Source organism: Silurus meridionalis, chromosome 29 (assembly GCF_014805685.1).
Source record: "Silurus meridionalis isolate SWU-2019-XX chromosome 29, ASM1480568v1, whole genome shotgun sequence".
NCBI classification, from domain to species: domain Eukaryota; kingdom Metazoa; phylum Chordata; class Actinopteri; order Siluriformes; family Siluridae; genus Silurus; species Silurus meridionalis.
Genome location: NC_060912.1, coordinates 10,977,361 through 11,005,022, shown reverse-complemented (window position 1 = coordinate 11,005,022; position 27,662 = coordinate 10,977,361). Strand labels below are relative to the sequence as shown.

Sequence of the window (27,662 nt, the reverse complement as noted above, 5' to 3'; positions counted from 1 at the left end):
CAGGTTAGTTGGTTCTCTCTGATCAGTGCACCCTGCTGCAGTTGGACAGACGGTCACTGAGTGTGTCTTGCAGGTGAGTTACTCACCTTCTAATTCATGCATTTCCAGGTTTCACCATTTACTTCTACAGGTAGCTTATGAGACTAAAACAGCGTGTCTGAGATGATGTGATAAACGCTCTGTGGGATTGTATCAGCCGTTGCTGGGTGTGTGATGGAGATAGAGAGAGGGGATGGGCTGCTTCTGGTTACATCTCTAAATGTAGAGTCACCATCAAGATAAGTGGGAAAAAAATATCAGGTAGGGTGAAGATTCATAATATCTCAAATTTTTCCTGCTTTTTTGGCTTTTTCTTCCAGAAACACATGCAGGATGTCATTAGGCAGCAGTCTGCCCAGCCCTTAAATATTTCTGAACACATGTCAAGCGTTTAAATTATATTATATTATGTATTTATTTATTTATTTACTATTATTTTTTGCATTGTCACATCGTTCAGATGTTTTGTGCGTTTTGTTTTTATTTCATTTTTTTTATTCCTGCCTTTTGTTTCAAGTCTCCTGGTTCGAATACAGGGGGAAAAAAAAATGGGAGGCTGCCCAAATCTCAAACGCCACCCTAATCAGACATAGTGCGCACTACACCGCTTCTAGAAGGGCGTTACGTCACGCCCTATAGAGGGTCCCTAATTAGTGCAGGCGGAGTGATTTGGGCTCGAGCCGGTTCCTCGGGTCTTTTCTCCCGGCTGGTGCTGGTGCTGATGCTGCGGCTGTAATGCTGAAACATTAACGCTGTAAGTTTGTCTTCATCGTGGAGTTTGGGAACAACCCGCTTTTCTTTCTCTCATCCCTCTGAACAGGTGGGTGTCATTCCGCCGAATTCATTCATTACATTATCGTATAGCCGGAAATAGTGTGAGATTCCTCGAGCAGGTGCGCGTCATCCGTTCATTTTTCTTTCCAAACCCCGATAATAGAGTTTTATTGTGTCTTTTGGGTGATTTAGTAGATTTTTTTTGAGCGTATATAATTTTTTTTCGTTTTTTTTCTTTTCTTCCTTACAACGGACACACCCTCTTGAGCCGCGTGCGCGCGCGCGCTCTCTCTCTCTCAGTGGCGGCGCGCGGGCGCGGGAGCGCGCACCCTGTACCCTCATCCGCCTCAGCGTTTTAACGCCATTTTGTAAAAAATGTCCACCTCTCTGAAACAGGAATCTGAAGAGATCGAGGATAAGTGCGAGGTGGAGGATAAATATAAGCTCAGGAAGATGAGAGCATGTCGGCATCTTTGTCACTTCTCCACCTCCACCTCCACGCCCATCCATTCAGCTGCATCCTAAACCCCTTCATGCTCCCTATAAAGCTCCCTAGATCTTTAAATCCAGGTGGAGATCAGACCTGATAGATTGGCTCAAGTAAAAAAAAAAAAGCGATGTGCCCCTCCCTAATCCATGCCTGAGGTAGCTTTCACCATTTTGTTCTTCACCCATCTGCTAATTCTGTCCATCACACAGCATGAACACGTGCTTCCTCAGAGACACGTCTTTTTTTTACAGCAGTGCATCTTCTCACAGAGGTGGATGGACTGATATGCTCTCGGAGGAAAGAGCTATCCACCCTCTTCTGCATTAAGGAGCTCATAGATGCCAATCATCTGCTCGTTCCTCTGTGATTGATAGAGAGACAAAACAAACTGAGAGAGACCTTGAGAACAACCATGGTCTCTCTTTCTCACACTGGATTCCTGAGATTCGAAATCACAATCTTCTTTAACGCTGGGCATCGATATTATATCCAAATCATGATATTACAGAATGAGTTAGATGATATTTTGGTCACATTGCTCCACCATGTTGATACTGGTGCTTATAACAGTTAAAATACATACTAAAGTGAAACAAGAGCAACGTTTTATAGTTGCAGTGGATCCAAAGCTTGGTGTTGAGATACTGGGCTTCAGTAACACACACACACACACACACACACACACACACACACACACACACACACACACACACAGTAGCACAGTAGCACACAAACACCTTCCTTTATAGATGCAGAAGATGAAGCACCACACTTTACCTTTGAATATAAAAGATTGACTGCATAAACGATGAGCCTCTGTATCGACATGATGTTTAGCTCCGTGTCGAGCGGTTTGGGACGTGGCCAAGCTGACTGTGGGATTATCTATCATCATGTACACACACACACACACACACACACACACACACACACACACATATATTTGACTCACAATGGAAACGTCTCAGCGCCACCAGTTACAGGTTTTTACTTCAAGAAGCTTCTAGAAAGAAGGTCTTTTATTTTTTAGGACTTTAACACTATGAAATAAAGTTCTTATAGGATTGTGGAGCAGTTGAGGAGATGGAAAGGATTTTTTTTTATAAATGATGATCCTCAGCATTCGTGAGTATTCCTCAACCAGTTCCATGAAGTAATCCAAGTTCCTCACAGTTCCTCATAAGATATAAAAGTTTTATATGAATGACCAAATCACAGGCAGGTATAATTAAACTATAAGAATCCAATCAGGAGGGAAATGATACAGATGAGGATGAAGAACACGGGATGATGTTTCAGCCCGAATGCTTTGAAGTTCACTTCTTGAGTAGGAAAAGAAACAGACAAACGAATCAAAGGTTTAACACAGAGCAGGCGAACACGTTAAGGTAATCAGAACAATGATATGAGCAGAAAAAAAAAACTTGTGACATTCAGAATATTTAGGATTTGGAATTTGGCTTTTCTGAATGAGAAGCAACTCTGGTTGCTGATTTCTGCTGGACATGTTGCAGGATGTTCTGCAGAATCCAGTTCACTGACCATCTACCCTCTTATTAGACATTTCAGTACACAATTAATTCTCTCAGTCATAATTTCTCCTCTCATGCCTAATGTTGATATTTCAACAAAATATTAAATAATATTTGTAGATTTGACTTTAGTCTAAATTATGTATTATTTTTACTCATATTCACAAAATACTAACTTTATACTAACTAATTTAAAGACAAAAAGTAGCAGTGACAGTAAAAAGTGATTCAGGACACATTTACTTTATTATTCATAACTAAATATGTTCAAGACAGACTTTGAAGCAATAACTAAGTACAGGAAATTGTGAGGGATAAGCAGTGGTTATCTTCATTATAAAAACCCATCTTTTTGAGAAACAGTGGTGATCAGTGATTGGTTGTTGAGATACAGTGGTGATCAGTGATTGGGTAATTTTAGAAAACAGTGGTGATCAGTGATTGGTTGTTGAAAAGCAGTGGTGATCAGTGATTGGGTGTTGAAAAGCAGTGGTGATCAGTGATTGGGTGTTGAGTAACAGTGGTGATCAGTGATTGGGTGTTGAGAAACAGTGGTGATCAGTGATTGGGTGTTGAGAAACAGTGGTGATCAGTGATTGGTTGTTGAAAAGCAGTGGTGATCAGTGATTGGTTGTTGAGAAACAGTGGTGATCAGTGATTGGGTAATTTTAGAAAACAGTGGTGATCAGTGATTGGTTGTTGAGATACAGTGGTAAACAGTGATTGGTTGTCGAGATACAGTGGTGATCTGTGATTGGTTGTCGAGATACAGTGGTGATCAATGATTGGTTGTTGAGATACAGTGGTGATCAGTGATTGGGTATTTTTAGAAAACAGCGGTGATCAGTGATTGGTTATTGGAAAACATTAGTGTTCAAGAGGTAATATTGTAAATTGTATTATATAAATGTGTCAAAAATACATATTTAAGTATTCCACCACAAAGAAAAACAGATTTATGTGCAAAGTAAAAACTTTAATCCGGCTTCTCCCATCAGGGGCCGCCACAGCGGATCATCCGTATTCGTGATCCGCATGTTGGATTTGGCACACGTTTTTATGCTGGATGCCCTTCCTAACGCAACTCTCCCCATTTATCCGGGCTTGGGACCAGCACTAAGAATGCACTGGCTTGTGCCTCCCTAATGGCTGGGTTCGGTTTCCTGACCGAGACCGAGCACCGAATCCTAACCACTAGACCACCAGGGAACCCTGATTTATGTGCAAAGTGATAAAAAATAATCCACATATATTAAGGGGTTGATTTTTTTTATAGTGATATGATCTCAGCCACAAATCTCTAGGGAACAGATGTTTAAAATCAATCACAATCTCAATCTTATTTGTGTCCATGATTATTAATCCTAATTCTAGAATCCTAATAATGGAGCGAGAGACAATCTGGCAACCCTGCCATGGGTATAATGTGCTTTCGTAGCTGTAGTTGTTTTTCATCTAAGTGATGATAAAATACGTGTGAGGTTTTTAGTTCGGGTTCATTGCCACCACAGCAACAGCTAGCGATGCTAACAGAGAGCAGCTTGTACAGACACAGCAGGAGAGTATGATGTGGGATAAATATCGATCGAGTTAATAAATCTGCACAGGCCAGATCTCGAGCAGTCCAGTAGTTATATTCTGACAGTTTTATTGACGTTTTTACTTGAGGAGATGCTTTAAAAAGGAAAGGGAAACAGGAAAGGAGAATCCAGGGATTAATGCATCAGTCAGAATGAAAACACACACCTGGGAAAAGACACTGTAGTGGTAAATGTGGGAGAAAACCTCTCAAACACTATAACTATTCAGAGATATATATTACATCATATCCTTAACACTACGCAGGACCTGCCTGAGGGCCATGGGACCCTCCTATATGTATTTGGTGCACCTAAAGAAGATTAACTTGTGTTTTTCTTTCTACTATAAAGACCCCCTGAAGTGCACTTTTGACTGCTCTAGGAGCACCTAGGCTTTTATCCTCACATATGCAAGGGAGCCTATAGGGCACTTCATTGAGTTCATTTCAGCCTAATGGCTTTATATGGGGCATTTCATCATTAGCTTTGCATTTGAAGGACTGCCTTTGGGGCAGTAGTGTAACCCTATAGGGCACTGCATCTCTAATTTTCTTTTACTAGATAATTTAGGTACTTTATTTCATTTTGTCACACATACCAGCACGTGTCCTCTTTTTCTTGCAATTGGGGAAGCCTATAAGGCACTGCATCCCATTTATTTACAGATTGGGAACCCTACAGGGCACTTTATTTACCTAAAAGGCATTTAAGATGCTCAAGACATACTATAGAATAATTCCTAGTTTGTACCAGCACCCCAGAGAGCATTTTATCACATGTTCTACACTGTAACTAAAGGGCATTTTTTAATACAATATTAATGAGTGCTCATTAGTGTTTTTTCTTCTATCAGAAGTGAAATACTATAAGAATTTTTTGTAATTTTCATTTTTAATCAGTGTAACCAACTCTACATGTAACCATGACCACTATACATTTAACAGGTTATTCTATAAGCTACAGACGAGTGTTAATTTTGGAATTAATTTTACAACATCGTCAGATTTTTATGATGAAATTCTAAAATGTTGTTTGTATGCACACGTTTAGATTTAATGTTTAAAAAAGCCCAGGGCATCATCTGGACCAAGGTGTGAGGCACTGGCATGCAGGAAATTTGGACTGGTTTCAGCAGGACACACAGATGGAAGAGTCACCAGGCACACACACACACACGCACACACACACACACACACAGTGGGAGTCAGGGACAGGTCCGTGTGTGGTACTGCAAGGTCAAATACAAGTCTAAACCCTGCACTGTAAATGAGGCAAAGTTTCACTATTTAAAGAGAAACTTGATTTCTTCAAGATCACATGATATCAGAGAAGCGAGAGACAACATGGACAACCGACTTTCACTGAGCACAAACAGAAAAACCGAAAGAGAAACTAAAAGAGAGAGAGAGAGACAAGAGAAAAAGAGAAATGCAAAACAGAGACAGATTAAAAGAAGAGTCATACACAAGGAAAAGAGAGAGGAAGAGTAGAAAGAGAGATATACACTGGAAAAAAGAGAGGAAGAGTAAAGAGAGAGAGACAGAGTTAAAAAAGAAAATTAAAACTAGACAGAGAGAGAGAGAGAGAGAGTTGATGCTTGCTAGTAGGTGCAACGCTGTAAAGTAGGTCAGATCCAGTGACTTGTGTATCGACTTTGAGGTTTTAACTGCTTCCTTACACACAATCACACACCCACACACACACACAGCAAATTAAACATTTATTAATTATGTTCTAACGGTGTGTGTTACAGTATCTGTAATGAACATGTTTATTATGTTTGTGTTGTGGGTATGTGATTGTGTTGTGGTTAATCCAGGGTTGGGAAGCTGGACATGTTTGTGTTGATTATGTTCAAGCTCCACAAATGCCTTCATGACATTTCAGCCCCATCAGGCAGAGGCTTGGTTATGTAAGCTGTCAGTCAGGTGGACTGTGAGGGAGTCTGGGCCGGAATTCTCGCTCAGTCTCCAACACCCAACAGCCCGGAAAATACAAATTCATTTTATACACGTGACCAGAGGTCATACGTTTTCACTGAACTTTTGCACAGTCACAGTTTGTGAAAACATTGTTCAAGAAGAAAAACAATCCTAGATACACCGTAGCAACTCCACAGGTAACATCGTGATCACGTTATTAGGTGTTCACGGTGAAGGTTTGTCCAGCAGTACAGCGACAACATCGAGATCATGATATTTTCCTAATAGTGTATTTTATATATAACATTATCTTTTCTTTCTAACATCATGTCCAATAATCAGCTCAGACTTGTAGGTGCACCCACACACACACACACATACGCCCAGTGCCCTACAGTAGAACCAGACAGATGGTCGTTTTTCTGATTGAATAGGCACAGAGAGAGCAGGGACTGGTGGAGTGGGAGTTGTAAGAATACACATAAACACACACACACAACACACACACACACAAACTCACTCATCTAGTACTTTAAATAAGACCAGTGTAGTACTTAATTTTTCTCCAAATAAGCAACAGAACGAGAGACGTTTTCAATATATTTTTACATATACAATTCAAATCAACTACCTACATAGAGTAAGCTACATAGACACCCACAAATCAATCTACATACAAAATATCATCACAAATTTATGGTCCCTTTCTAAATAATAAAAGTATAGTGTGTCTATTAAAATGTATATATAAATAAATCATTTTTTCACTGATGCAAATGTGTTTCAAATGATGCATCAAGACAACTTACTTGCCATCCGATGCACACTTTTTCGAAACGATGCATCACATCACCAACTTTAATCCCGATGCACCGAAGTGAATTGGTGAATCTTATCATCTCTAGTGTACACTGCTAAGGCTGTGCATTGTGTGATGTGACACGACCGCAGTGGGAATTTGCTGCATCACCTCATTACAGGCTGCGTGTCGTCTTGTATCTGTCTCGCTTTACAACGAATGTGGTCCGGCCTGATTTTTTTCTGTACCCTGATTGTCACTGAAGAATGGCTACAGTTTTCTTTTATTGCAGGTTTACTGCTAGAGGATGTTTAGCATATAATCTGACATGCAGAGTCACTGTATTGTAGAGATTTGGCCCACATTTTATTGACATTAATCGTAAATGAAAGCTTCGTTCTCCGTTCTTCGTTCCTCGTTTTGTCCCTTCTTCCTGAAATTTGCTTTGTCATTCCACTTTCTCCAGCTCTTTCTCTTTCTCTTTCTCTCAGATTCTGAATTCTCTCACCTCAGTGTTTTCTTTGTCTCTATCTCTCCTCCCCCACATGCCTCCCTTCACACATTCCCTCCATCCTCTCTCGTCTTTTTCTTTCACCTTTTTCCTTTCCCCTTTCCAGCACTTCCTTCTTAGATCGAACTGCATGGATAGAGGGTCAAGCTGTTCTTGTGTGTTGTTATAGTGTAACACCTTTACCCTTGTTTTCCCACCTCACCCTCTTTCTTTCTCTCCCCTTCTCTCCCCAATGCTGCAGTGATGTCTGTTCAAAATATTGATGAATAAGGGAGGAGGCTGTTTCGGTCGCTGGCTTTTCGCCAAGTAGATCTTTCCCACCTCTCTATTTTTTCCTCTCATGTCTCACTACAAACCTTTTCCCACACCCTTCCTCGCGAATCGTCATATCTGACTAAGAGACAGAAAATTCATAAAATATACATGTTCGCATGTATTTGACTCGCAAAATCAGTGCACTAACATTCAACATATTTCAGCATTCTTTTGCTTTTCTTCCTTCTCATACTGTTCAGCTCTCCACACAAAGAGATGAGGCTCTCAGCAAACCACATGCAAACAGCCGAGGCTCTTAAAGGGCCAGCATTGCTTTAGATTGCTAGAAACACACAGATCTGATTTCCTTGACTATTGGTTGATTTATTCATTCATTCATTAATAGATATTAAAAGTTCTTGATACTCTTCATGATGTCCAGCTGATTTACATTTATTCAATAATATATTCAATTATTAATTCATTCATTCATAGTCTGGTATCCTGGTCAGTGACACTGTGGATTCAGAGCTTATCTCAGGAACAATGGGTGTGAAATGGAAATACACCCTCAACTGGACACCTGTTCATCAAAGGGCACCACACACATATTCACACCTCGGGACAATTTAACTATGAGCCAGGCATGTTTCAGGGAAGTGGGAAGTGGGAGGCATACAGAGAACCAAAGGAAACCCAAGAAGAGAAGATGTGAAACTTCACATAACCAGTAAACCTCCTTCCTTTGTCTATGAGAACTTTTAGCTAAGCATGTGTGAGATATTTCATTTCTCTTATGTTCATCTTCGATCAGTTTGATGGTAGTCATGATGGTTTGTGGTAACTGGATGGTATTGGTGTTTAGGAGGTTGATTTCTGGACCATGCCTGCTCTGTGTGAGATCCAGCCTGGTCTGTCACTGTAATATTCAGTAAAATGTGTTTGCCAGGGATTTTGTAGGGGCTGTGGCTGGTCTAACACAGAGCCTTGTGTACAGATGGAGGAATGAATCTGATAATAAAGAATACATTCTGGCTATCCACACTACATTCTGGCCATGAAGAAGACATTTTGGATATTTAGAATGCATTTTGGCCATCAGAGATACCATTTGGCCATTGGGAATACATTTCAGACACTGAGGATACATTCTGGTAATATAGTGTACATTCAGGGCATTAAGGATATGCATTCGGGCCACTGAAGATCATGTCTGGGATTCAAGGAAAAATATTGCTAGAAGACTAAAAATATTCTTAGCAGTTGTAGTCTTTAGGCTCTCCAAGAACATCCACAGAAATATTTAGGGTGCAAACAAGGCCATATTCTGGCCACTACAAAAATTTTGGCCAATACAGTCTGGCCACCAAGATAAATGGTCTATCTACCGAGGATACTTTGGTAAAGTCTGACCAATAAAGTTACTATCTGGCCATCAGGACATGTAAGGGACATGTTTTTGCACACAATCCTTTATGCACAGTGACTGATGGCAGGCAGAAAAGTCTTAAGACATGATGCACATGGACATGTAGATACAACAACACACACACACACATGAAGTGAGAGGCAAACAGACAAAATGGCATATCAGGGTCACACATTTCCAGAGGCCACTTTTTTGCATGGCAACAGCAGGTTTCCAGGGTTTACTACTTACAGCGGTGAACTGGTGACAGGGTCATGGGGGGTCGTGGCTCACTGATGCATGTGAAGAGTGAAGGCTGGTCTGATTCCACAGAAAAGCTACTGTAGCTCATATTGCTGAATAAGTTAATGCTGTTAATGCTCAATGGGTCAGGACTGTTTTGGCAGCAAAAGGGGATAAACACAGGCAGGTGGTCATAAAGTTATACCTAGTATACCTAGTTGGTGTATCTTATTACCTTCTCCACAAATGTTTTCCCCTATTGTGTGTCATATATATATTGTAAATATTTGTGCCATATTTTAATATTAAATACATCCAGCAATCTTTTTATACCAGATTTGGCACTTTTTATATTTAGATTTATAGTATTAGATATAGTTTAGATATATGTCAACAAAGAAAGTAAATGATTACCTGTACATATTCTATATAAGATTTTCTATATCTAGATCATTTATTTGTGATTATTTGGGATTTATTTGAGATTACTAGAAAGTCGGAAATATGTTAGAGATTGTAAAAGAAAGTGTGTGTAAGAGTCTGTAAATGGCATGATGACTCCCATGAAGGCACTGAAGTAAATTTCTTTGCACAACACATAACACAGCTTGGGTTAATAAGCAGAAGTGCTGATGGCTGAAAACAGTGTAAACGTGCTCGTGTAATGACAGCATTCACTACAATTGGCACTTACAGACAGACTTAAGCAATGCAAAACTTTCATACAGGAAGCTCTCCAGAAACTCCTTCCTTCCTCTTTTATTATAGTCAGCTTTCTGTTTTCTAACGGTGGCCAGTGTTTATTCTAAAATAATACATCAGAAGCGTGTTGGAGCCAAAATCTTGTGCGAAGACGTTGGTAGGAGGTTTGGCTTTATAGATTTCTATAGATGGAAAGTGCAGTTATGAGTTAGAAATGATGCAAATCATGAGAGCATGAAGCTGTCTATTTGCAGTGTTAATATGACTTTTGAGGTGAGGTGTTCAAGAGAACAATGTAGATGAGACTCCTCTTGGATAACCAAATCATGACCATTTCAATCACAGACTGAATCGAAATGGAGCACCAGGACATGATGAATTCCGGACAGTATGGCTCTGGGGAAGACGTCGCATCTGCCATGGCTGATGTGACCCTCGATGACGGCCCTCAGGAGGACATGAAGAACGGGACGGCGGCATACGTGAGGCCTGGGGATGGACCGGAAAAAGGTCAGTAAGAGGACAGAGCTTTTCTGATTTAATGTCAAAACACACTCCACTTATATTTGTGTTCACAATAGCCTTTCCTGCCTTAGCCTTTGAGTGCAGCTTATTAATGCAAGTTATTTTTATAGAAAATATGCACAGAAGACTACATATTTCACGGTTCATGTGAAATTAACATCCTACTTCAGAATATAAAAAAATCCTATAATAATTTGCGTGAGGTTCCTAAATCTCATTTTTTTGATCAGAAGCATTTGGTAAAATGATTTTAATAGGCAAGAAGAGAAAAAACAAACATGGAAAACAAAGTGACAGTTGAACAGTACATTTTGTTAGTAAGTGAATATATAGAGACAGACTGCATACGGTCCAAGCACAAGTACATGAATACATACACAAGCAGCTCAAATCACACATTTTTCTGAATTCACTGAAGACAAACCACTACCAATCTTTATTTATTTGCATTGCATCAATGATAAATCGATTTGATCGATTCCTGATACTGACTAGAATTATATTTTCTCTAAATCAGCACAAAAAAAAATATTTAAAAGCAGCCGTTTTGGATCAACGTAGGATCCAGATGAGTAAATGTAACTGGATCTTCTTTTCACTTGCAAAACCTTTCAAGATGGCATTTCTCTCAAAGAGGATGCTGAAGAGTCAAAACCCGAATCGATCTCTCAAGACGACGTGACAGAGGAAACAGAGCCTAAAGCTGCGTCCAGTCATGAGGATGTACTCTCTGGTATGGTTTTGTGAATCACATTACTGCTCCTCCAGCCACCTCCTATCCTGAGCTCCTCCCTTGGCTTCTTCGGCTTTATCACCAGCACCCTCTTTAACCCTGCTGCTTCAGCTTTCATTTTGTGTTTATCTTCTTGTGAGGGTGGACAAATTAATTACATTTATGAAGGGGTCATTATATTATTGGGTGTAGCACATTGTTAGTGTTAAAAGATGAAGTTTGTCCATCCAGGCTTTCTGTCCACCACTGGCACACAAATAAAGAGTATTCCCAACATACAGAATGGTATACCACAGAATCATATGTGAGCACCTGTTTTCTTCCATTTCGTGATGGGATTTTTTATTTCAAGCAGCTGCTTTCAGTCACTACGAAGATTATCCTTCTGGAAATGTGTACACCTTCCTACTACTCACATCCTCCTAATCCTATATTCATTTCAGTTGCATTTTCTCTAAAGCTTTTCATTTGAATTTCCTTAAATTGCTGCAAAATCTTATATTTCAAGTAAAAATTTCAGTTTTTATTTATTGCCACTGAATTGTCTTATTAGCAGCTTATTTGGCTTTTATTACTTATTTCTGATTGGTTAGTACTGTAGATGTCGATTTAGACAGTAGTTCAGGCTGCAAGGAGTCTCCAGTGTCAGGAAAGTGAGAGTGAGTGGTTTTGTGTACGTTCCACAACATTAAATTTAGTAATATATGCATAAAATGTATGAGACTTTGTTTTGTAATAAACGTGAAAACACAAAAAAAACATTGATAAATTGCTGTGGTGGAAGAGAAATAAAACAGGACATGCAGTTATTTGATAATATTTTTTGCCTTATACTTATATCCACTATTTGATCTACGCATTAACGCTTTGTATTCTGTACTTCAAGTTAAGAAAATTATTAAGTTATTGATTAGGCAACACCTTCCTATACTTTTCTGTCCACAATATAAGTTTAGGGTAACGTTAATGTCTGGTGGTTTCCTGGTCAGAAGTAAATTTAATGGCGCTAATGACTAATGGGTCAGAGTAATGACTCTCCAGAGCACACAAGATACTGGTTAGCGATATTTCCTGAGTGACCCTCTGACACAATGATCAATGACAGTTAAAACCCCGTGTTATAATGCAAAGGAAAAAAGCCTTGGCATGGTAGGAACCTCAGCGTGTCTTCTGTTAGAGCAATCTCTTGAACCTCAGTAAAGCTAGTAATCAAGTCTGTTAAAGATAATGGACTTTGGACACCATTAGACCCCTCACATCCTTGTTGGAAGCCAGAAGAGAAAAATTAGAGTGCCATTAGTGTAGATTTAAATATTTAATGTTGTACAGCTTAATGCTGATTCTAGCAGGTCTGTGACCTTATAGCTCACGCAGTAGCTTGTAGAGTACATACATGCAAAGGAATCATGAATGAAATTGAAGATTGTGGAAACCTTAATATTACAGCTTCATCTGCGACTGTTACAAACCAATAACACTGGAGACTCCTTCCATCAACATTTCACATTCACATCTGGTTATTAGCTTTGAGTATAGAAACACCAAAGGTTTACAACATGACCATTAATTAAAACCTATGATTTGTCTCGTACCTACTACTGTCCAGTCAGAATCAAGAAAGTTGTATTTGTAATTAATCAGGCTGCAAATGACACAGCTATGATTTTAACCTATGTTCATCCGTGGATTATTTAACTGTTTCCTTCCTGTCTTTCTTTCTAACTATGCATTTTATAATTTTTTTTGTGACCTGATGAATAGCTGCACCAGGAAGAGCAGGAGCAGGAGAAGGTATGCTGGGCTTACAGCCTCATTTTCCATCATCAGTGGTTAGCTTTGAAGGAAACAGATGTCTACATGACACATTCATTCTCAGCTCCCCCATTTGAACCGCAACCGCTCTGGAATTTGATATTAACCTTTATCTTTGATCAATGGGCTGTGATTGGCAGGCCTAAAAAGGGACAGATGTTGATTCTAAGGAAAAATCAATGTAATGTTTATCTGTACTTAACGAATCATCCTGTGAATATATGACTGTTCCATGATTAGTACAAGCAGAGACTTACAACATAACATCAGACTTTTAAACAGGATAAAAATAAATCATCTGTTCTGCACCCAGCTGTCTAGCAAAGAAAATCAAAAGTATCCCCCCTGCACCAAAGCCTATTTACAAATATACAGTCCATCACCATCTTATGTCGTGTTCCTGCAAAGCTTTTCACACAGGTTAAGAAATAGGAAATGCTGCTGGGTCATTGTGAGTGTATCGTTTCTGTTGGCTTTGCTTTTGTTTTCTCTGTTGTGTATTTTAATATTTCCATTGGTTTGAAAGTTGTATTCTGTGAACGGGTTGCTTGGTACTTTTATAAGCCACTAAACCACGGTTCTGCCACTGTAGGCTTCGCTTGCATTTGCTATTTGCGATTAAAGTCCCAGTCAGGAATAACTCAGAGTGTCCTTCAAGGAACTAATTGCACATCTTCCATGCTAATGGCTGACATTTGTGGCCTGCTGGAAGCCATTTGAAGAAAAAACACAATTCTATTATCACTAAATATACTGGATATTTCATCTTTTTTTTTTTCTTGCCATGCGGTGGTTAGTTGTTATCTATAGGATATGGTAAAGGTAAATATTTAGGCAATGTCAACCTGTTATTTCTTTAAGCATTTAAACCACACCTATATACTCTGTCCAAAACAAACAACATCAAAACGAACTTGGACAATCTCTAGCTTATGTTGGACATTTCATATATCGATCTATTCTATTTTCTTTTGCTCAGCTTTACCTAAGAGGAAAGTCTGAGTCTTGAGGCTGTTTCAGCTATTCCCCACTGGTGATTTAATTCCTGCCAAAAAAAAATAAGCGAACAGTGGTTATTATAAAAGTGCCCCCAGCTCAAACATGTGCCAGATTTCTAAGAAATGAATGTTGAATTGTGTCCTTACTGTTCTATTGGCAAAAATATCTTTTATTTTTTTCTCCTTCGTTTTATATTTAAACCCTGTTATCTGGTTGGTATGATTTCGATTCCTTGGTTTCTTGGTGCTTTTTGTTTTCCGTCTTGGTGTGTTGCTAACCCCGCAGTGTTGTCTGTGGCTGTTCCTATCGCTCTACCTCCTGCTCATCAGATGCTTTAACACCAGAGGGGCTCTCTCCACCACACAGCGGTAGAAGCTGCGCGGGATCTTTGGACAGGGAAGAGGACCGTTTGAACGGGGACATGGCTGGGCCTGTTAGCCCACAGCAGTCACCCATGTCCCCACAAGTAGCCTCGGGCGATGGTTTAGAGTCGGCAGTGCTGAGCTTTGACAGCCAAGTGAAGATGAGTCCTTCAGAGGAGATGGTTGGAAAACACGGTCCCGGTGATTTTCAAGCTAAAAAAGAAGAAGAGGAAGAGGAGGTCAAGAAACAAAGTAAGGAGGATGAGAGTATGGTTTTAAGATCCGATCATGAACAAGAGTTAGTGGAAAGTCCTGTCATGCCTGATAGTCATTCTTACGCAGAAGATCAACAGGAGGAGAAAGAAAGAGATTTAGAGGAAGAACAACAACAACAACAGGATGAACCAGAATTAGTTACTGAACGCCACAGCATTGTTGTTCCAGATCTGTCAGCACGGAAAGATGAAGGTTTTGACATTAAACCCTGTGAAATACTATCCCAACTGCAAATGACTCCAGATGAAGCAAAAAAACGAGGCCTATCATTTGACTACACCGAACTTGTTCATCAGGCAACTCCTGACCGCTGGGAAAATGGTTCTGACAAGACTCCTCCAGAGAGCAAGAGTCCAGACTCCTGCAAGGTTGATCCTGGTTCCCCTTTTTCCCCTAGTACTGCTCCTGATCACACCGAAGATTCACCCCTCACTGAGCTTCAGAAGGAAGCCCAAGAGTACGAACCAGTGGAAGAACAGGAACTGGAAATGATGAGTATTCCTACAGCTCAACAGGAGGCCATAATACCCAAGATGGAGCCAGAAGTTCATGCCGAACCTGAGGATTCTAAAGACGACAAATCAGAGAAGTACCTAGAAACAACTGATGAAGATCACACTGCCACTGCTGATGAGGCACTAAGTGCTGAGAAGAAGGAAGAAGAAGAAGCAGTTGCTGCTGATATTAAAGTTGATGAAGGTGAACCCTGTCCTCCAGAACCAATTAAAGCAGCACCAGAAGAACCAAGACCTGTTAAAGATGCCGCCACTAAAAAAGAAAAGAAGCCCCATGCTATGGTCGATGTAACCCCTGCCCCACAATCCACCACAAAAAAAATTGAGAAAGTCCCTTCAAAAGATGCTTCGCCGGTGCGAAAAACAAGCACCCCGTCCAAAGGTCTGTCTTTTCTTCCTTTCCTCAACCCCCCTCTAAACCACCTTCTTTCTTTCTTCCACAGATCTTCTTTTTTGTCAATTAGCTAAGCTAAGCTAAGCAAAGCAGCACCCTTTCTGATAAGCGTACACCACCAATCAAATCGAGTGTTCGGTTGAAGAAACGGACTGCTTGTACCACTAAATCACTCTCTTTCTCTCTCTTTGTGACTCTTTGTGATCTCTTTTCTTCCTTTCCGTGACTGTGGTTGGTGTTTGTGACTAACTCTGGGCATTATTTGTGTTGCTGGCACTGTTTTCACTGTACCCTCCTCGTCGCATGTCACTTGTTGCATGAGTGTTGCATTACTGACAATCGTTTATGTATTCTGTGGGTCACATCCTTTCCTTCATTCAAACGTTTTAAAATTTAGGCAGATCAAATTTTTAAAACTGACTTCTGAGGAAGTTTTTACGTAACACTTTTAGTTGTAGGGACATTCACCAAAACTCTTCATAATTTCACATTCTAGGAATATTCTACAATCAGCGCAGCATTTCCGGAACCTTCCAGATTCCAGAACTTTGGAATTCTGTTTGTCTCGTATCACATTTGCCCAACTTTTTGACATTGTCTGAGGATAACTCACATCTTTAGGTGGGATGGACCATTCACGTGTACTATAGAAAATAATATGGGTAATTTTAAAGCTACTTATCAGGTGAATTGCATTTGTAATAAAAATAGTAACAAGAACTCTCCCCCCTGCAGTCACACCATTTATTTTGTTATCCCTTCAACTGAAGTTACCCCATGCCTTATTAGTTAGGTTAAAGGGAAAAAGAAGCAGGAGTGTGAGATTCTTGGTGGAGCTACTTTCTGGTCCAAAAAGTCTGAAATGAAGAAAGTGGCCAGATCCATTGTATAAAGATATCATGGATCAAAGTTTTCCTGAAGATTCTCTGAAATGATGTAGTGATAATAATTCTCAAATTACTTTAAAAAAAAAAACCCAAACAAACAGAACCAATAAAACGAGGAGGTTTTCATTGCAACTTTTCAATCAGCCAATCTGATTACATGTACACAAAGGAACTAAATATTTTATCTTAAAGGTTAAAGAAAGACAAATGTAATTTCATTCGATTGAAGACACCATCCAGGCCATCATGAATAGACCATTAACCCAAACACACTCTGTACCTAGTTTGGCCATGCTGAGCTCAGGCAATTTGGCATCATTTTGCTAAAACATGAGATTTAATTTGAATACAGTAAAATGTAGCACAAACGTGGACTTATGAATCTGCTCATTTTCTTTACAAACAGCCAAGCCAGGAGCAGCAGCAGCTGATAAAAAGGTAACGTGCAGTTGTTTAATGTGTGGGGTGTTTAAATGTATTAAATGATCCAGGTTTCATGTAACAGGTTCTGTGTAGAATAATGCATTATGCTACGCTTTCACATAAAAACATATTTAGCCCATAAAAGTTGGTGTCAAAATTCAAATGTCATTTCCCCAATGTGTGACGAATAAAGGTATATTCAATTAGCTTTTGGAGGAAATCCATAGGGAGGAAACCCTAAACCCTAATTATTTTTCACTGTAGTATTTATATGTGTTTTGGGTTATTGAAAAGGCCAAAACATTTTAGGACTGAAAACTGTACTCTCCTTTCACAGCAGCCACAGCTCAACCACCCACACTCAAGCTTCAATATCAACCACATAAAATGATCCAAGGTTTTCCCTGCATTTTTGTTTATTTTTGTTTTTGCATTATGGTTTTCCTGGGGATTTATGGGGAATTATGTGTTTTTGTGCAAATTCTACAGGAAAGAAAACAAAAAAGTGTAAATTGTTCAGGAGAAAGCTTACAGAATTTTGGCCAACTTTTCCTCACGATGTCCAGCTCTTCTTTAAAAATCCATTTTGTAAATGTCTTTATATTTCTGCTCCTCTGTCAGTCATTGTGGAATAAAAAAAAAGCAACAGATATTAAACCCACATGAATGTATTTGCGCTTGTATAGTTTGCTACAGACGTGGTTTTGGGAGTTTTGAATAGTGCCAATGAGGCCACTAGCCAATGTTATTGTACACCTGCTAGATATCCCCAGTGTCAAGCAGCATGAACTTTATGCTGCAGTGCACCCGAGAGAAACGCTATGAAATTAAAAGAATAGACTATTGGGAATAACTGTAATCAGTGTTTCTAATTGAGTTTGGGCCAGCAGAGAATGACTTGCTGAATCTGACGGCCCCTCACTAGTCAGTACCCATAGCAGTGCTACAACACCACAATACAATAAAGTGAAGTGCAAAATAAAACTGACAAAACTCCACAAAGATACTTAAACATAACAGTGAACTAATAGATAAACTAATCAAGGATCATAGTGAACACAATTGGGCAACCAACCATTGAAAGGATGAAGGTGAAGGTCTGAGAAGGAGAGAATTTTTTTTATTTCTAGTCATTTATTCTTTATACCATTCTTATTATTTTCTTATTTTAATCCTAATTTTAGTTATATATTATTTTCTCATTGTTTCATTACATTTATAACTAAGTATAACTGCTTTTTTTTGTGTGTTCACTTTATTTTAACACTTTTTTTTTTTTTTGTTTCTTCTCATTTTCAATGACACACAAAGACCCCTTCCATATCCACACCAGGCAAAGCTAGACTCACCTCCACCACTAAACGAGCCTCAGCAATTCCAGTGCCCCCATCCAAACACACCTTCACCTCCGCTTCCCCCTCAGGCTCAACCAGAGCTGCTTCTCTAAAATCTAAAACAAACACTGTAGGAACCAAGGAGTCCAGAGCCACAGTGAGTAACCAGAACCCTGTGACCTTTCACTGTTCTGTCCTACTGTCTGCTCTGTTCCAGATTGGAGGTTTGATTGCAACGCTGTTCCATGACGCTGTTCATGATTTTTCCAAGAGAGGAAAAAAAAAGTCCTACCACAATGGTGCCTTAATTTTTGTATTATTATTATTTCTAGGCCGGTGATGCTAAGTCGAAGACTAAACCTCAGGGTATTAGCAACAAAATCCCTGGTGAGTTCTTATTTATCATAGGTCCTCTTTAGAGTTCCTGTTTTCACTTGATTCAGTTTAATGAGTATAATTTTTAACCTGTGTTTTACTACATATTCATACGGTTTCCTACCACATAGGTGCATGTATGTGAAGTCAGTTTATAGACAAAATCCTATTTAATGATGTCACTTCCTGAATGAAATCAGAAAGCTATTGAAAAAATATAGATTTTTCTCCAATTTTTTTTTGTTATATCCATTATACAACCATAATTCCAAAAATTTCTGAATAATATTCCTTACCGTCAAGTTGCAAAACAGTAGAATATCTCATAATTAACAGTACAAAATACTATCAACAGTTTCAAAGAATCTGGAGAATTGTGGTTGTATGTTCCCAAAATAACATGTAACCAGTAACCTTTACTTCTATCTACAATGTATATGATGAATAATTGAACCTTGCCATGATTTTCCCGCAGCCGAGTCTCCTAAGACTCCTGACCGTAGTGGCTGCAGCAGCCCTGCCACCCCGAAATCTCCAGCCAGTCGCTGCAGCACACCTGGGCAGCAGGTGAAGAAGGTGGCCGTGGTGCGCACTCCGCCCAAATCTCCCGGCTCTGTCAGATCCCGTGCTCCCATTAGTGCTGCTGCGCCCTTGCCTGACCTGAAGAACATTAAATCCAAGATCGGTTCCACTGAAAACATCAAACATCAGCCAGGAGGTGGAAAGGTGAGTTTTGTGAGACCTGATTTTAACACAAGGGTCCACTGATGTTCTGTGCACCTGGAAAAACAGAGGCAATGTCTGAATGCTCCTGATAGATCCACAAATGGTAGAGAATTTTACCAGTTTAATCCCTGAATGCAGCCCCATTTCACCTGTGAGTCTGGGATCCAGGCCGGGAAACCCCCGAGCTCGGCCTTTGTCAATCTTCTCACTTCACTCCCTAGGTGCAAATCCAGGACAAGAAAATGGATCTGAGCAACGTGCAGGCAAGGTGTGGCTCCAAAGCCAACATGAAGTACTCTCCAGGAGGTGGCAATGTGAGTAACTAAACTCCGTCACTTTGTAAAAGTGTTCCTGCAGCGGGACAAGGTGCTTCAGACGTGTACTTCACACTACAGAATCCATCTTTGGAGCAGCAGTTCTACAAACACACCTCCAGCTCTGTTGGATTAACGCTCTCTCTGGCGTTTACTCTGCCACTTTGGGTGACAGTTCCTAATGAGAAACTGAACTATTTTTGTTGTGCAGTCTAGATGCAGCTCCTGAGATAACGTCAAGCATGTTCCTGCCCAGAGCTTTGCATCTTATGGTCAAGCTGTCCACAAAATGTTGTCCTCTCTTCTGCCTCTTCCACACGTTTAAATACTGAGAAGATTACAAGAGGTGATATAATTTTGTTTAGATAACATTTAAATCTGCTCGCCATTTTAGAAGTCATTTTCTGGGGAAAGTCCCAATTTGTGGTTCTTCCTCTTTTTTGAGGTTAAACTTATAGAGATATGTTGACATCAACAAGGAGATTAGTTTGGTTGCCATGTTTCTCGCAAAATAGCCTGGAAACCAGAATGAAAATAAACTCAAGATGGATTTCTGATATAATGTTTTGGCCGGATCAGTCACCCCTACAGGAAGCTGTTGAGTGCATTCATGCAGACTGAGTATACGTTCCCGGAGAGAGGACAACTCCGGTCAGCTTCCTGTACCCATAATTGTCTACTGATGAAGTTTCTAAAGCGCATTGCATCAGCAAGTCATAGGCCTGCAGTTTGGCTGTGAGCCCTCATACTCTGTCCTCTCACTGGAAGAAGTTATTATCAGAGTCTTCATTTTCTCACAACTGCTCCAGTATCCTCACTGTCTTCCTGCTGATGATCTTCTTTGAATGTAAAACAGAGAGAGGTGAATGGGAGACTGTGACCAGGCTGAATGGACTCATCTTTTAAGACTTTAATAAAATGTTCTTTGCTTTTCCTCTTCACCATCAATAGGATTCATCATGAAGGAAAATACTTTTATTTCCTCTCTGAACTTCTTTCTCTCTCAGTATGTGAAATTAACCAAACCTTTTCCCTTCATGTTAGCCGGAATTATTTTACCTGTACAGCCTCTGTCTGACTGCGTCTGTCTCTCATTGTGTCCAGGTTCAAATTGTGAACAAAAAGATGGACCTGAGCAGCGTGCAGGCTAAATGCGGCTCAAAGGCCAACATCCACCACAAACCAGGTAAAAATCCAGACCCTGGCAGACATTTTAGTTTAGGAGTAAAATGTAATGATTTCTTTTGACTAATCAGGTCACAGTTTGCAAAACAACCAAGATATAGTATACACTGTGTTATATATAATAGTATACACCACAAAGTATTGTGACACCTAGAAAGTATTTGATTTGATTCTTCTCCAAAATGTTACCACAAAGTTGGCAGCACACAATTATATAGGACGTCCATGGATGTGCTTTGAGATCCAAAGCTGTTCCAGCATGACAATGCTCCCCTGCACAAAGCCCGCTCCATATGCTTTACATGAGTGTGTGGAAGATCTCCTGCTGTAGAGCTCCATCACTATGGAACACTTTTGGGATGAATGAACTCTGACTGCACCCCAGGCCTCCTCACCTCATCTACATCACTACCTGACATTACTAACACCATTGTGGCTGAATAAAATCTCATGAATCTCGACAGAATCTAGTGGAACATCTTCCCAGAAGAGTGGAGGTTTTTATAACAGTAAATAGGGAATGGGATGTGTTGATGCTGATAATGAATAATACATATTCTAGTGACAGAAGATGACAGAAATGTAAATTATTGTTTATAAACAGTCTATTATTAGTATTTAGGCTACTTGTGAACTACACACGGATGCTTTATTTGTCAGTAAACATGTTTCTTGTTGTTGCAGAATTTTAAATATCCTCAATCATCCTCAAAATATCCTGTTTTAAACCGATGCACACTTCTGACTGCAGGTGGCGGAAATGTGGAGATAAAATCTGAGAAGGTGGAGTTCAAAGCTCAGTCAAAAGTGGGATCTCTGGGCAACATCAGCTATGTAGCCGGAGGTGGGAACAAGAAGGTGAGCTCTGGTTCACACGCTACACGTTAAACTAATGAAGCTAATAAACAAACAAACCTGCGTTGAGATTAAAGACTGAATGGAAATAATATTTGATGTGTTTTATTCTGTGGTGTTCTGGTGTTAACGGTTACATCGGTAACTAAGAAACGCTACGCACTGATCTTCTCCTGCGTCTCGCCGTCCTCCTTTAAACCTCTTTTATGTCTCAGGTTGCCGTCCAAATCGTTCTAACTTCAACTTTTCCTCTACACTTCCTCTTGGTTGAAATCTCCACAGCCGTTTTAAGGGGCATCTGGTTTGTTAATTCCAGCTATGTCTTGTTGTCACCCAAATGAGGATGGGTTCCCCTTTTGAGTCTGGTTCCTCTCAAGGTTTCTTCCTCATAAACATCTAAGGGAGTTTTTCCTTGCCACAGTCTCCATGGTGCTCATCAGGGATAAATACACACCATTCACCTTAACTCTTAAATTCTGTAAAGCTGCTTTGAGTTAATGTCTGTCAGAAAAGCGCAATAGAAATAAACTTGACTTGACTTGACTATGTTCAAAGGAGGCCTGAGGGATAAAGGATCGGTGTGTAGACCACAGGGCGTTTAGATATTACCCAGAATGCACTGCGAGCCAAACCTTAGTTGGTGTTTAATGGAGTTACGAGCTGTGGAGTGTCTTGCTTTCCTTCCTCTTCTCTCCATCACGCACACACACACACTTTCTCAGCAATGTCCATCTCTAGCTTCCTATCTTTATGTTCTGCTTTATTACATCATTATTCTTTATTCTCCCCCTGTCCCTATTCACTGGCACTGTCCTGCATTCCCTGATTTCTTTCTTTTTCATTCATTTCCTGCCTCAGATTTTGGTTAATAGGTTCGTTTCTGTTTTCCATCTCATTTTTGTCAACATTGTGTTTAACGCTGTAACCCTGCCCCCTCCTTCACCCACTGAATGTTCTCATGATCGTCGGGAGAGAAGGAGAAGGAAAGAGAACCAGGGCCTTCAAACGTTTCCGCCCACACAAACGGACACACCCCCTTTGACACCCAGTGTGGGGAAGTCAGTGTCCTAAAGCCGAACCACTCCAGTAAGTGTTTAAGCCACTGAGGCATTTCTCCTAAACGCCAATAAACGATCAATAAGAGCTCAAACACCTGAGTCACCATTATTTCCCTGAATATCATAATAACTGCAATTACACACAAAACATACACATACATTCAAGAACATTGTTACATATAATGTTATATGTATATGTAAATATGTTATATATAACAGTTACATATATATTATATATATATATATATATATATATATATATATATATATATATATATATATATATAAAGGAGTCTAATTAACACCACAGAGATGTTTGATGATTCTGAATGGTCAGAAGGTGTTAATTTGTCTTTATAGTATTTACACGTTGCTCCGTGATTCGTTAAAGTTTTCTGTAATGAGATTTAGTTTGAGTAATGGAAGAAGTCTCCAGTGTCAGCGTTTTGAAAAGACACAAGGAACATCTTGACCAAACTACCTTTTTTTTTGCTTGTGTCACTCATTATGTTTCTTTTGTTGGTTTGTTAGTGGTGGTCCAAACTTTTATCTACTTTTTGTTGCTAAAAACCCAAAAGTCTGACCACAAATTAACTGTCGGAAGTTGTGGGGGAAAAAGAGGATGCGATTAAATAATCAGTGCAAGAGCACTTTACAGTTAATTAACGGCCAAGTCTCCAGATGTCTGGAAATTCTATTTGTTTTGAGTTCTTGCAGAAAAGCATAATGTTATTTATACAGATACACTATACAGACAAAAGTCCTTGGATGCAGTAGCATGAAATTTTCTCTTCACTTGAACTACTAAGCGCAGTCTGATCCAACATGACAAAGCCTCTGTGCACTAAGCTAGCTCCAGATCTGCTTTGGCTTGGGAGTGTGTGGAAGATCTCATCACCTTCATCAGTACCTGACTTTCCAAACACCCTTCTATCTGAATTAACATTTACATTTAGGGCATTTGGCAGACGTCCTTATCCAGAGCGATTACGACCCAGCATTGGCAGCTTGGTGGAGATGGGATTTGAACTCATGACATTCTGTCAAAGTCTAATGCCTTAACCACTGAGCTTCCATCTACTTGAATGAATTCTGACACAAATCTCCACAAAATCTAGTGGAACATCTTCCCAGAAGAGTGGAAGTTATTATAGCAGCAAATGCAGACTAATGATGGAATAGGATGTATAATGTATTTAAAATTAATGTATTATCCTGTCATAAAATTACCCCCTCAAACAGCTACAGTTTCAATCCTGGTTTTATAGGGTGTAACTTTTGCGTTGGGTTTCCTCCTGTTCTCCATCAGATCGAGTCTCACAAGCTGACGTTCCGGGAGCAGGCGAAGGCTCGCACTGACCACGGCGCCGACATCGTAGTTAAATCCCCCGGCGTGTCGGGGGAGGGGTCTCCCCACCCACTAAGCAAAGTCTCCTCCTCCGGCAGCATCAACATGAGCGAATCGCCACAGCTGTCCACGCTCGCAGACCAGGTGACCGCCTCTCTCGCTAAACAGGGCCTGTGATCCGACTTCCCACTGAACCTCCACAAACGCCACACCGAGACAAACGCAACGCTGTAACGCGGCAAATCAAAAAAATGTCAAAAATTATTGAAAAAAAAAAAAAAAAACCACACAAGCACCTCGGTCTGTTGAAAGAAAAAAAAAAGGTGCTTGCTGGATAAATTTTCTTCATGAATTTTGGTTCTTGACTGCAAAAGGACTGATCATTAATAATGTTATTGCCTGTTCTGTCTGATTTGTTGATCGTGCTGGATCGATCGGTTCGGTCGTTCGCGGCACGTAGACGCCCATCTACAATGCTAGAACATCCACCGACTTCTCCATCTCTCCATCTCTCTCTCTCCCCTTCTCTCACTATCTCTCTCTCTCTCTCTGTCTGTGCTTAGTTGCCTTATTGTGAACGCTTCCTCATTGCCCTTTACTCATTCATTGCACCTTGACTAGTAATGATTTGTCATTTTTATTTATTTATTTTTTAAATATATGAATAGATACTACCTGAAAATTGGACTGGAATGGAGAAAACAAGCCAAAAAACACTCCCAACGGAGACTGTATTTAACGCCGACTTTGAGAATGACTAACACAAGGCATCCTGACGTTTATCCACATCTCTGCAGAATCCATGCCAAATCCATTACCGCCAAACTATAACTTATACAAACCAGTCCACACACACACACACACACACACTTGCAGCTGTGTTTTAAATAGCAGAAGCTTTGCAATTAAACAGGAACATCATTAGGGTTCATACTAGTCACAATAATATACTACAAATATTATACTGAATTCCTTATGCGTGAATTAGTGACTATGCACAGATTATTGTTGTAAAGATGTGCAGTCAAGATAAAAAAAAAATATATATATATCATGTCACGGTAACGTTACTAAACCACCTCATGATTTTTTAAGTTAATCCATGAACCAGTCTAGTTTTTAATTCTCTACAACCTAAAACTCCATATGAAGGTCAGAACATCGTAGTTGGATTCAAATGCTGAAATGAAAATGTAATTTCCTGTCAGGAGAATATTATAAATTAAACAAGATTCTTCTGCCTGTTTTTCTCACGTTTCAGATTTTACATTTATTAAAAAAATAAACATATTTGCCAATTAAATTTGCCAAAGTGGAAATGGTGTAGAAATAGGTTTAATCTAATATATTGGATTGGATTGGATTGGATTGGCAGGAGACACATTTTCACGTGAGCTTTCTGGAGTGTAGAGAAACACGGACAACTGAACTTCCAGCAGAAATAAAAAATGAAAAGAAAAGGAGAACAAAAAAGAGGATAAACTTTTTTTTTTCTCAAATCAGATGAAAATGCTTTCAACGTGAAACATCTCCTGGTTTCAGAGGAGCAATGTGTATAACTGAGGGCTGCATGTAATGCATGTCCAGACTCAGCAGGTGTGTGTGTGTGTGTGTGTGTGTGTGTGTGTGTGCAGTGAAGCTCTGCGTCTTTCCTAATGAACATTCTAACAGAGTAATGTAATCTAATCTGGATTTAAACCAACCTGGACCATAATCTAAACCTGTATGTAAATCTGAATCTGGATCTTAATCAGAATTTGGTTCTGAATCTGGATCTAAATCTAAATCTATATTCGGATCTAAATCTGGATCTTAATTCAAAATTGGATCTGGATCTAAATCTGGATCTTAATTAAAAATTGGATCTAAATCTGAATCCTAAATCTGGATCTAAATCTGAATCTAAATCTGAATCTTAAATCTGGATCTAAATCTGAATCTAAATCTGGATCTAAATCTGAATCTTAAATCTGGATCTAAATCTGAATCCTAAATCTGGATCTTAATCTAAATTGGGATCTGAATCTGGATCTAAATCTGAATCTGAATTAAAAATTGGATCTAAATCTGGATCTTATTTAAAATTTGGATCTGGATCTAAATCTTAATCCGAATCATCACACACCGCTCGGCCGGTCGAGGTGTTTCATCTATCTTGTTTTTTTTTCTTCCCCTCCATTTTAACCAGTGATAAAAGTGATGTGTGATAAACGACTTAAATAAACGACAAAACAGTTTAAAAAGCAAAAATGTGCCTCTTTTCCCACTGAGGTTCCGGTTTGAGGGAAAAAAAGAAAAGTAAAAACATGCAGAGCTGCTAAACACCTGTTTCTATACGCTGCATTGATCAAAGATGAATCCAGTCTAATTTACCTGCTTCAGCTGATTACCTGCTGTTTACACACACACACACACACACACACACATACTAAATTGAGTTATTATAGTCCTCCTGTAGACGTGACACGTGTTAGAAATAAACCTGTTTCTGATATTTACGACTTTTTTTTATATCTTTACTGCACCTGAGCTTTATTCCTTTTTTTATATGAAAGAAAAACAGAAAGAAAAAAAACTATAAGGATGTGGATGAGTAGGAACTTTACTGAGACGCTTCTTTTCCGATAAAGAGTCGCACGTTTAAAGTGACCACCAAGACAAAAAAAACAACAAAAATACTATTTGATATGAAAGTGACCTTTCAAGCAGAAATGGATCAGTTATTAGCTCTGGATGTATTAAAGTCTCAGCTTGCATGCGGGTCAGCCCGGCCTGTAGGAGGCGCTGTGCAAAAAAAAAAAAAAAGACGATTTCTATATAAGGAATATCGCAATCATAAAATCCTTGATTAGGAACAAACCAGTGAATGTTGCATGATATTTACTGAGGTCTTTAAGACTCGAACTCATCAAGTCTGATCCACTCCTCAGATCACTGGAGATCTTTTTATCCTCTAAACTACTGCGTTGTGCAGAAGCTCATCCGAACAGGAATCTCAGAAGGTGCTGAATCTGTGTACACCTTCTGCTGAACTTCTTTCTGATGAAACCAGCACTGATGCTCTGATGGATTCGATCGTGTGAACTCCACGGGAAAAGAAACGCTCTCTCTCTCTCTCTCTCTCTCATTCTTCTTTTATGCAGAATGTGTTTTCGGTCCACTCTGAACTTTCCGGTTGTGATTGTCCTCACTGTAGTTGTGCGTTTTTATCAGTTACGTTCCTCTCACTCTCGCTGCTGTGAACCTGGATTTGGAAATAAAGTCGGTATTAAACCCCCCTCCATTA

The 27,662-nt window shown here is 39.6% G+C and overlaps 1 protein-coding gene across 7 annotated transcripts; it reads left to right on the top strand.

Moving 5' to 3' along the window:
* maptb (microtubule-associated protein tau b) lies at positions 1-27,662 on the top strand. Of its 7 annotated transcripts, XM_046844240.1 has the most exons (13): positions 697-859; positions 10,601-10,765; positions 11,397-11,513; positions 13,275-13,304; positions 17,165-17,196; positions 18,493-18,672; positions 18,848-18,902; positions 19,366-19,616; positions 19,838-19,930; positions 21,035-21,116; positions 21,867-21,973; positions 22,948-23,056; positions 24,338-24,524. In XM_046844240.1, exons 2-13 carry the CDS (start codon positions 10,612-10,614, stop codon positions 24,385-24,387), a joined length of 1,260 nt encoding a protein of 419 aa, XP_046700196.1. In that variant the 5' UTR covers positions 697-859; positions 10,601-10,611; the 3' UTR covers positions 24,388-24,524. The 7 variants fall into 7 exon arrangements, with proteins under 7 accessions (XP_046700194.1, XP_046700196.1, XP_046700193.1 ...); XM_046844238.1 differs by lacking the exons at positions 697-859; positions 22,948-23,056 and adding an exon at positions 1-73 and having other exon boundaries at positions 24,338-27,662; XM_046844237.1 differs by lacking the exon at positions 22,948-23,056 and having other exon boundaries at positions 699-859; positions 24,338-27,662.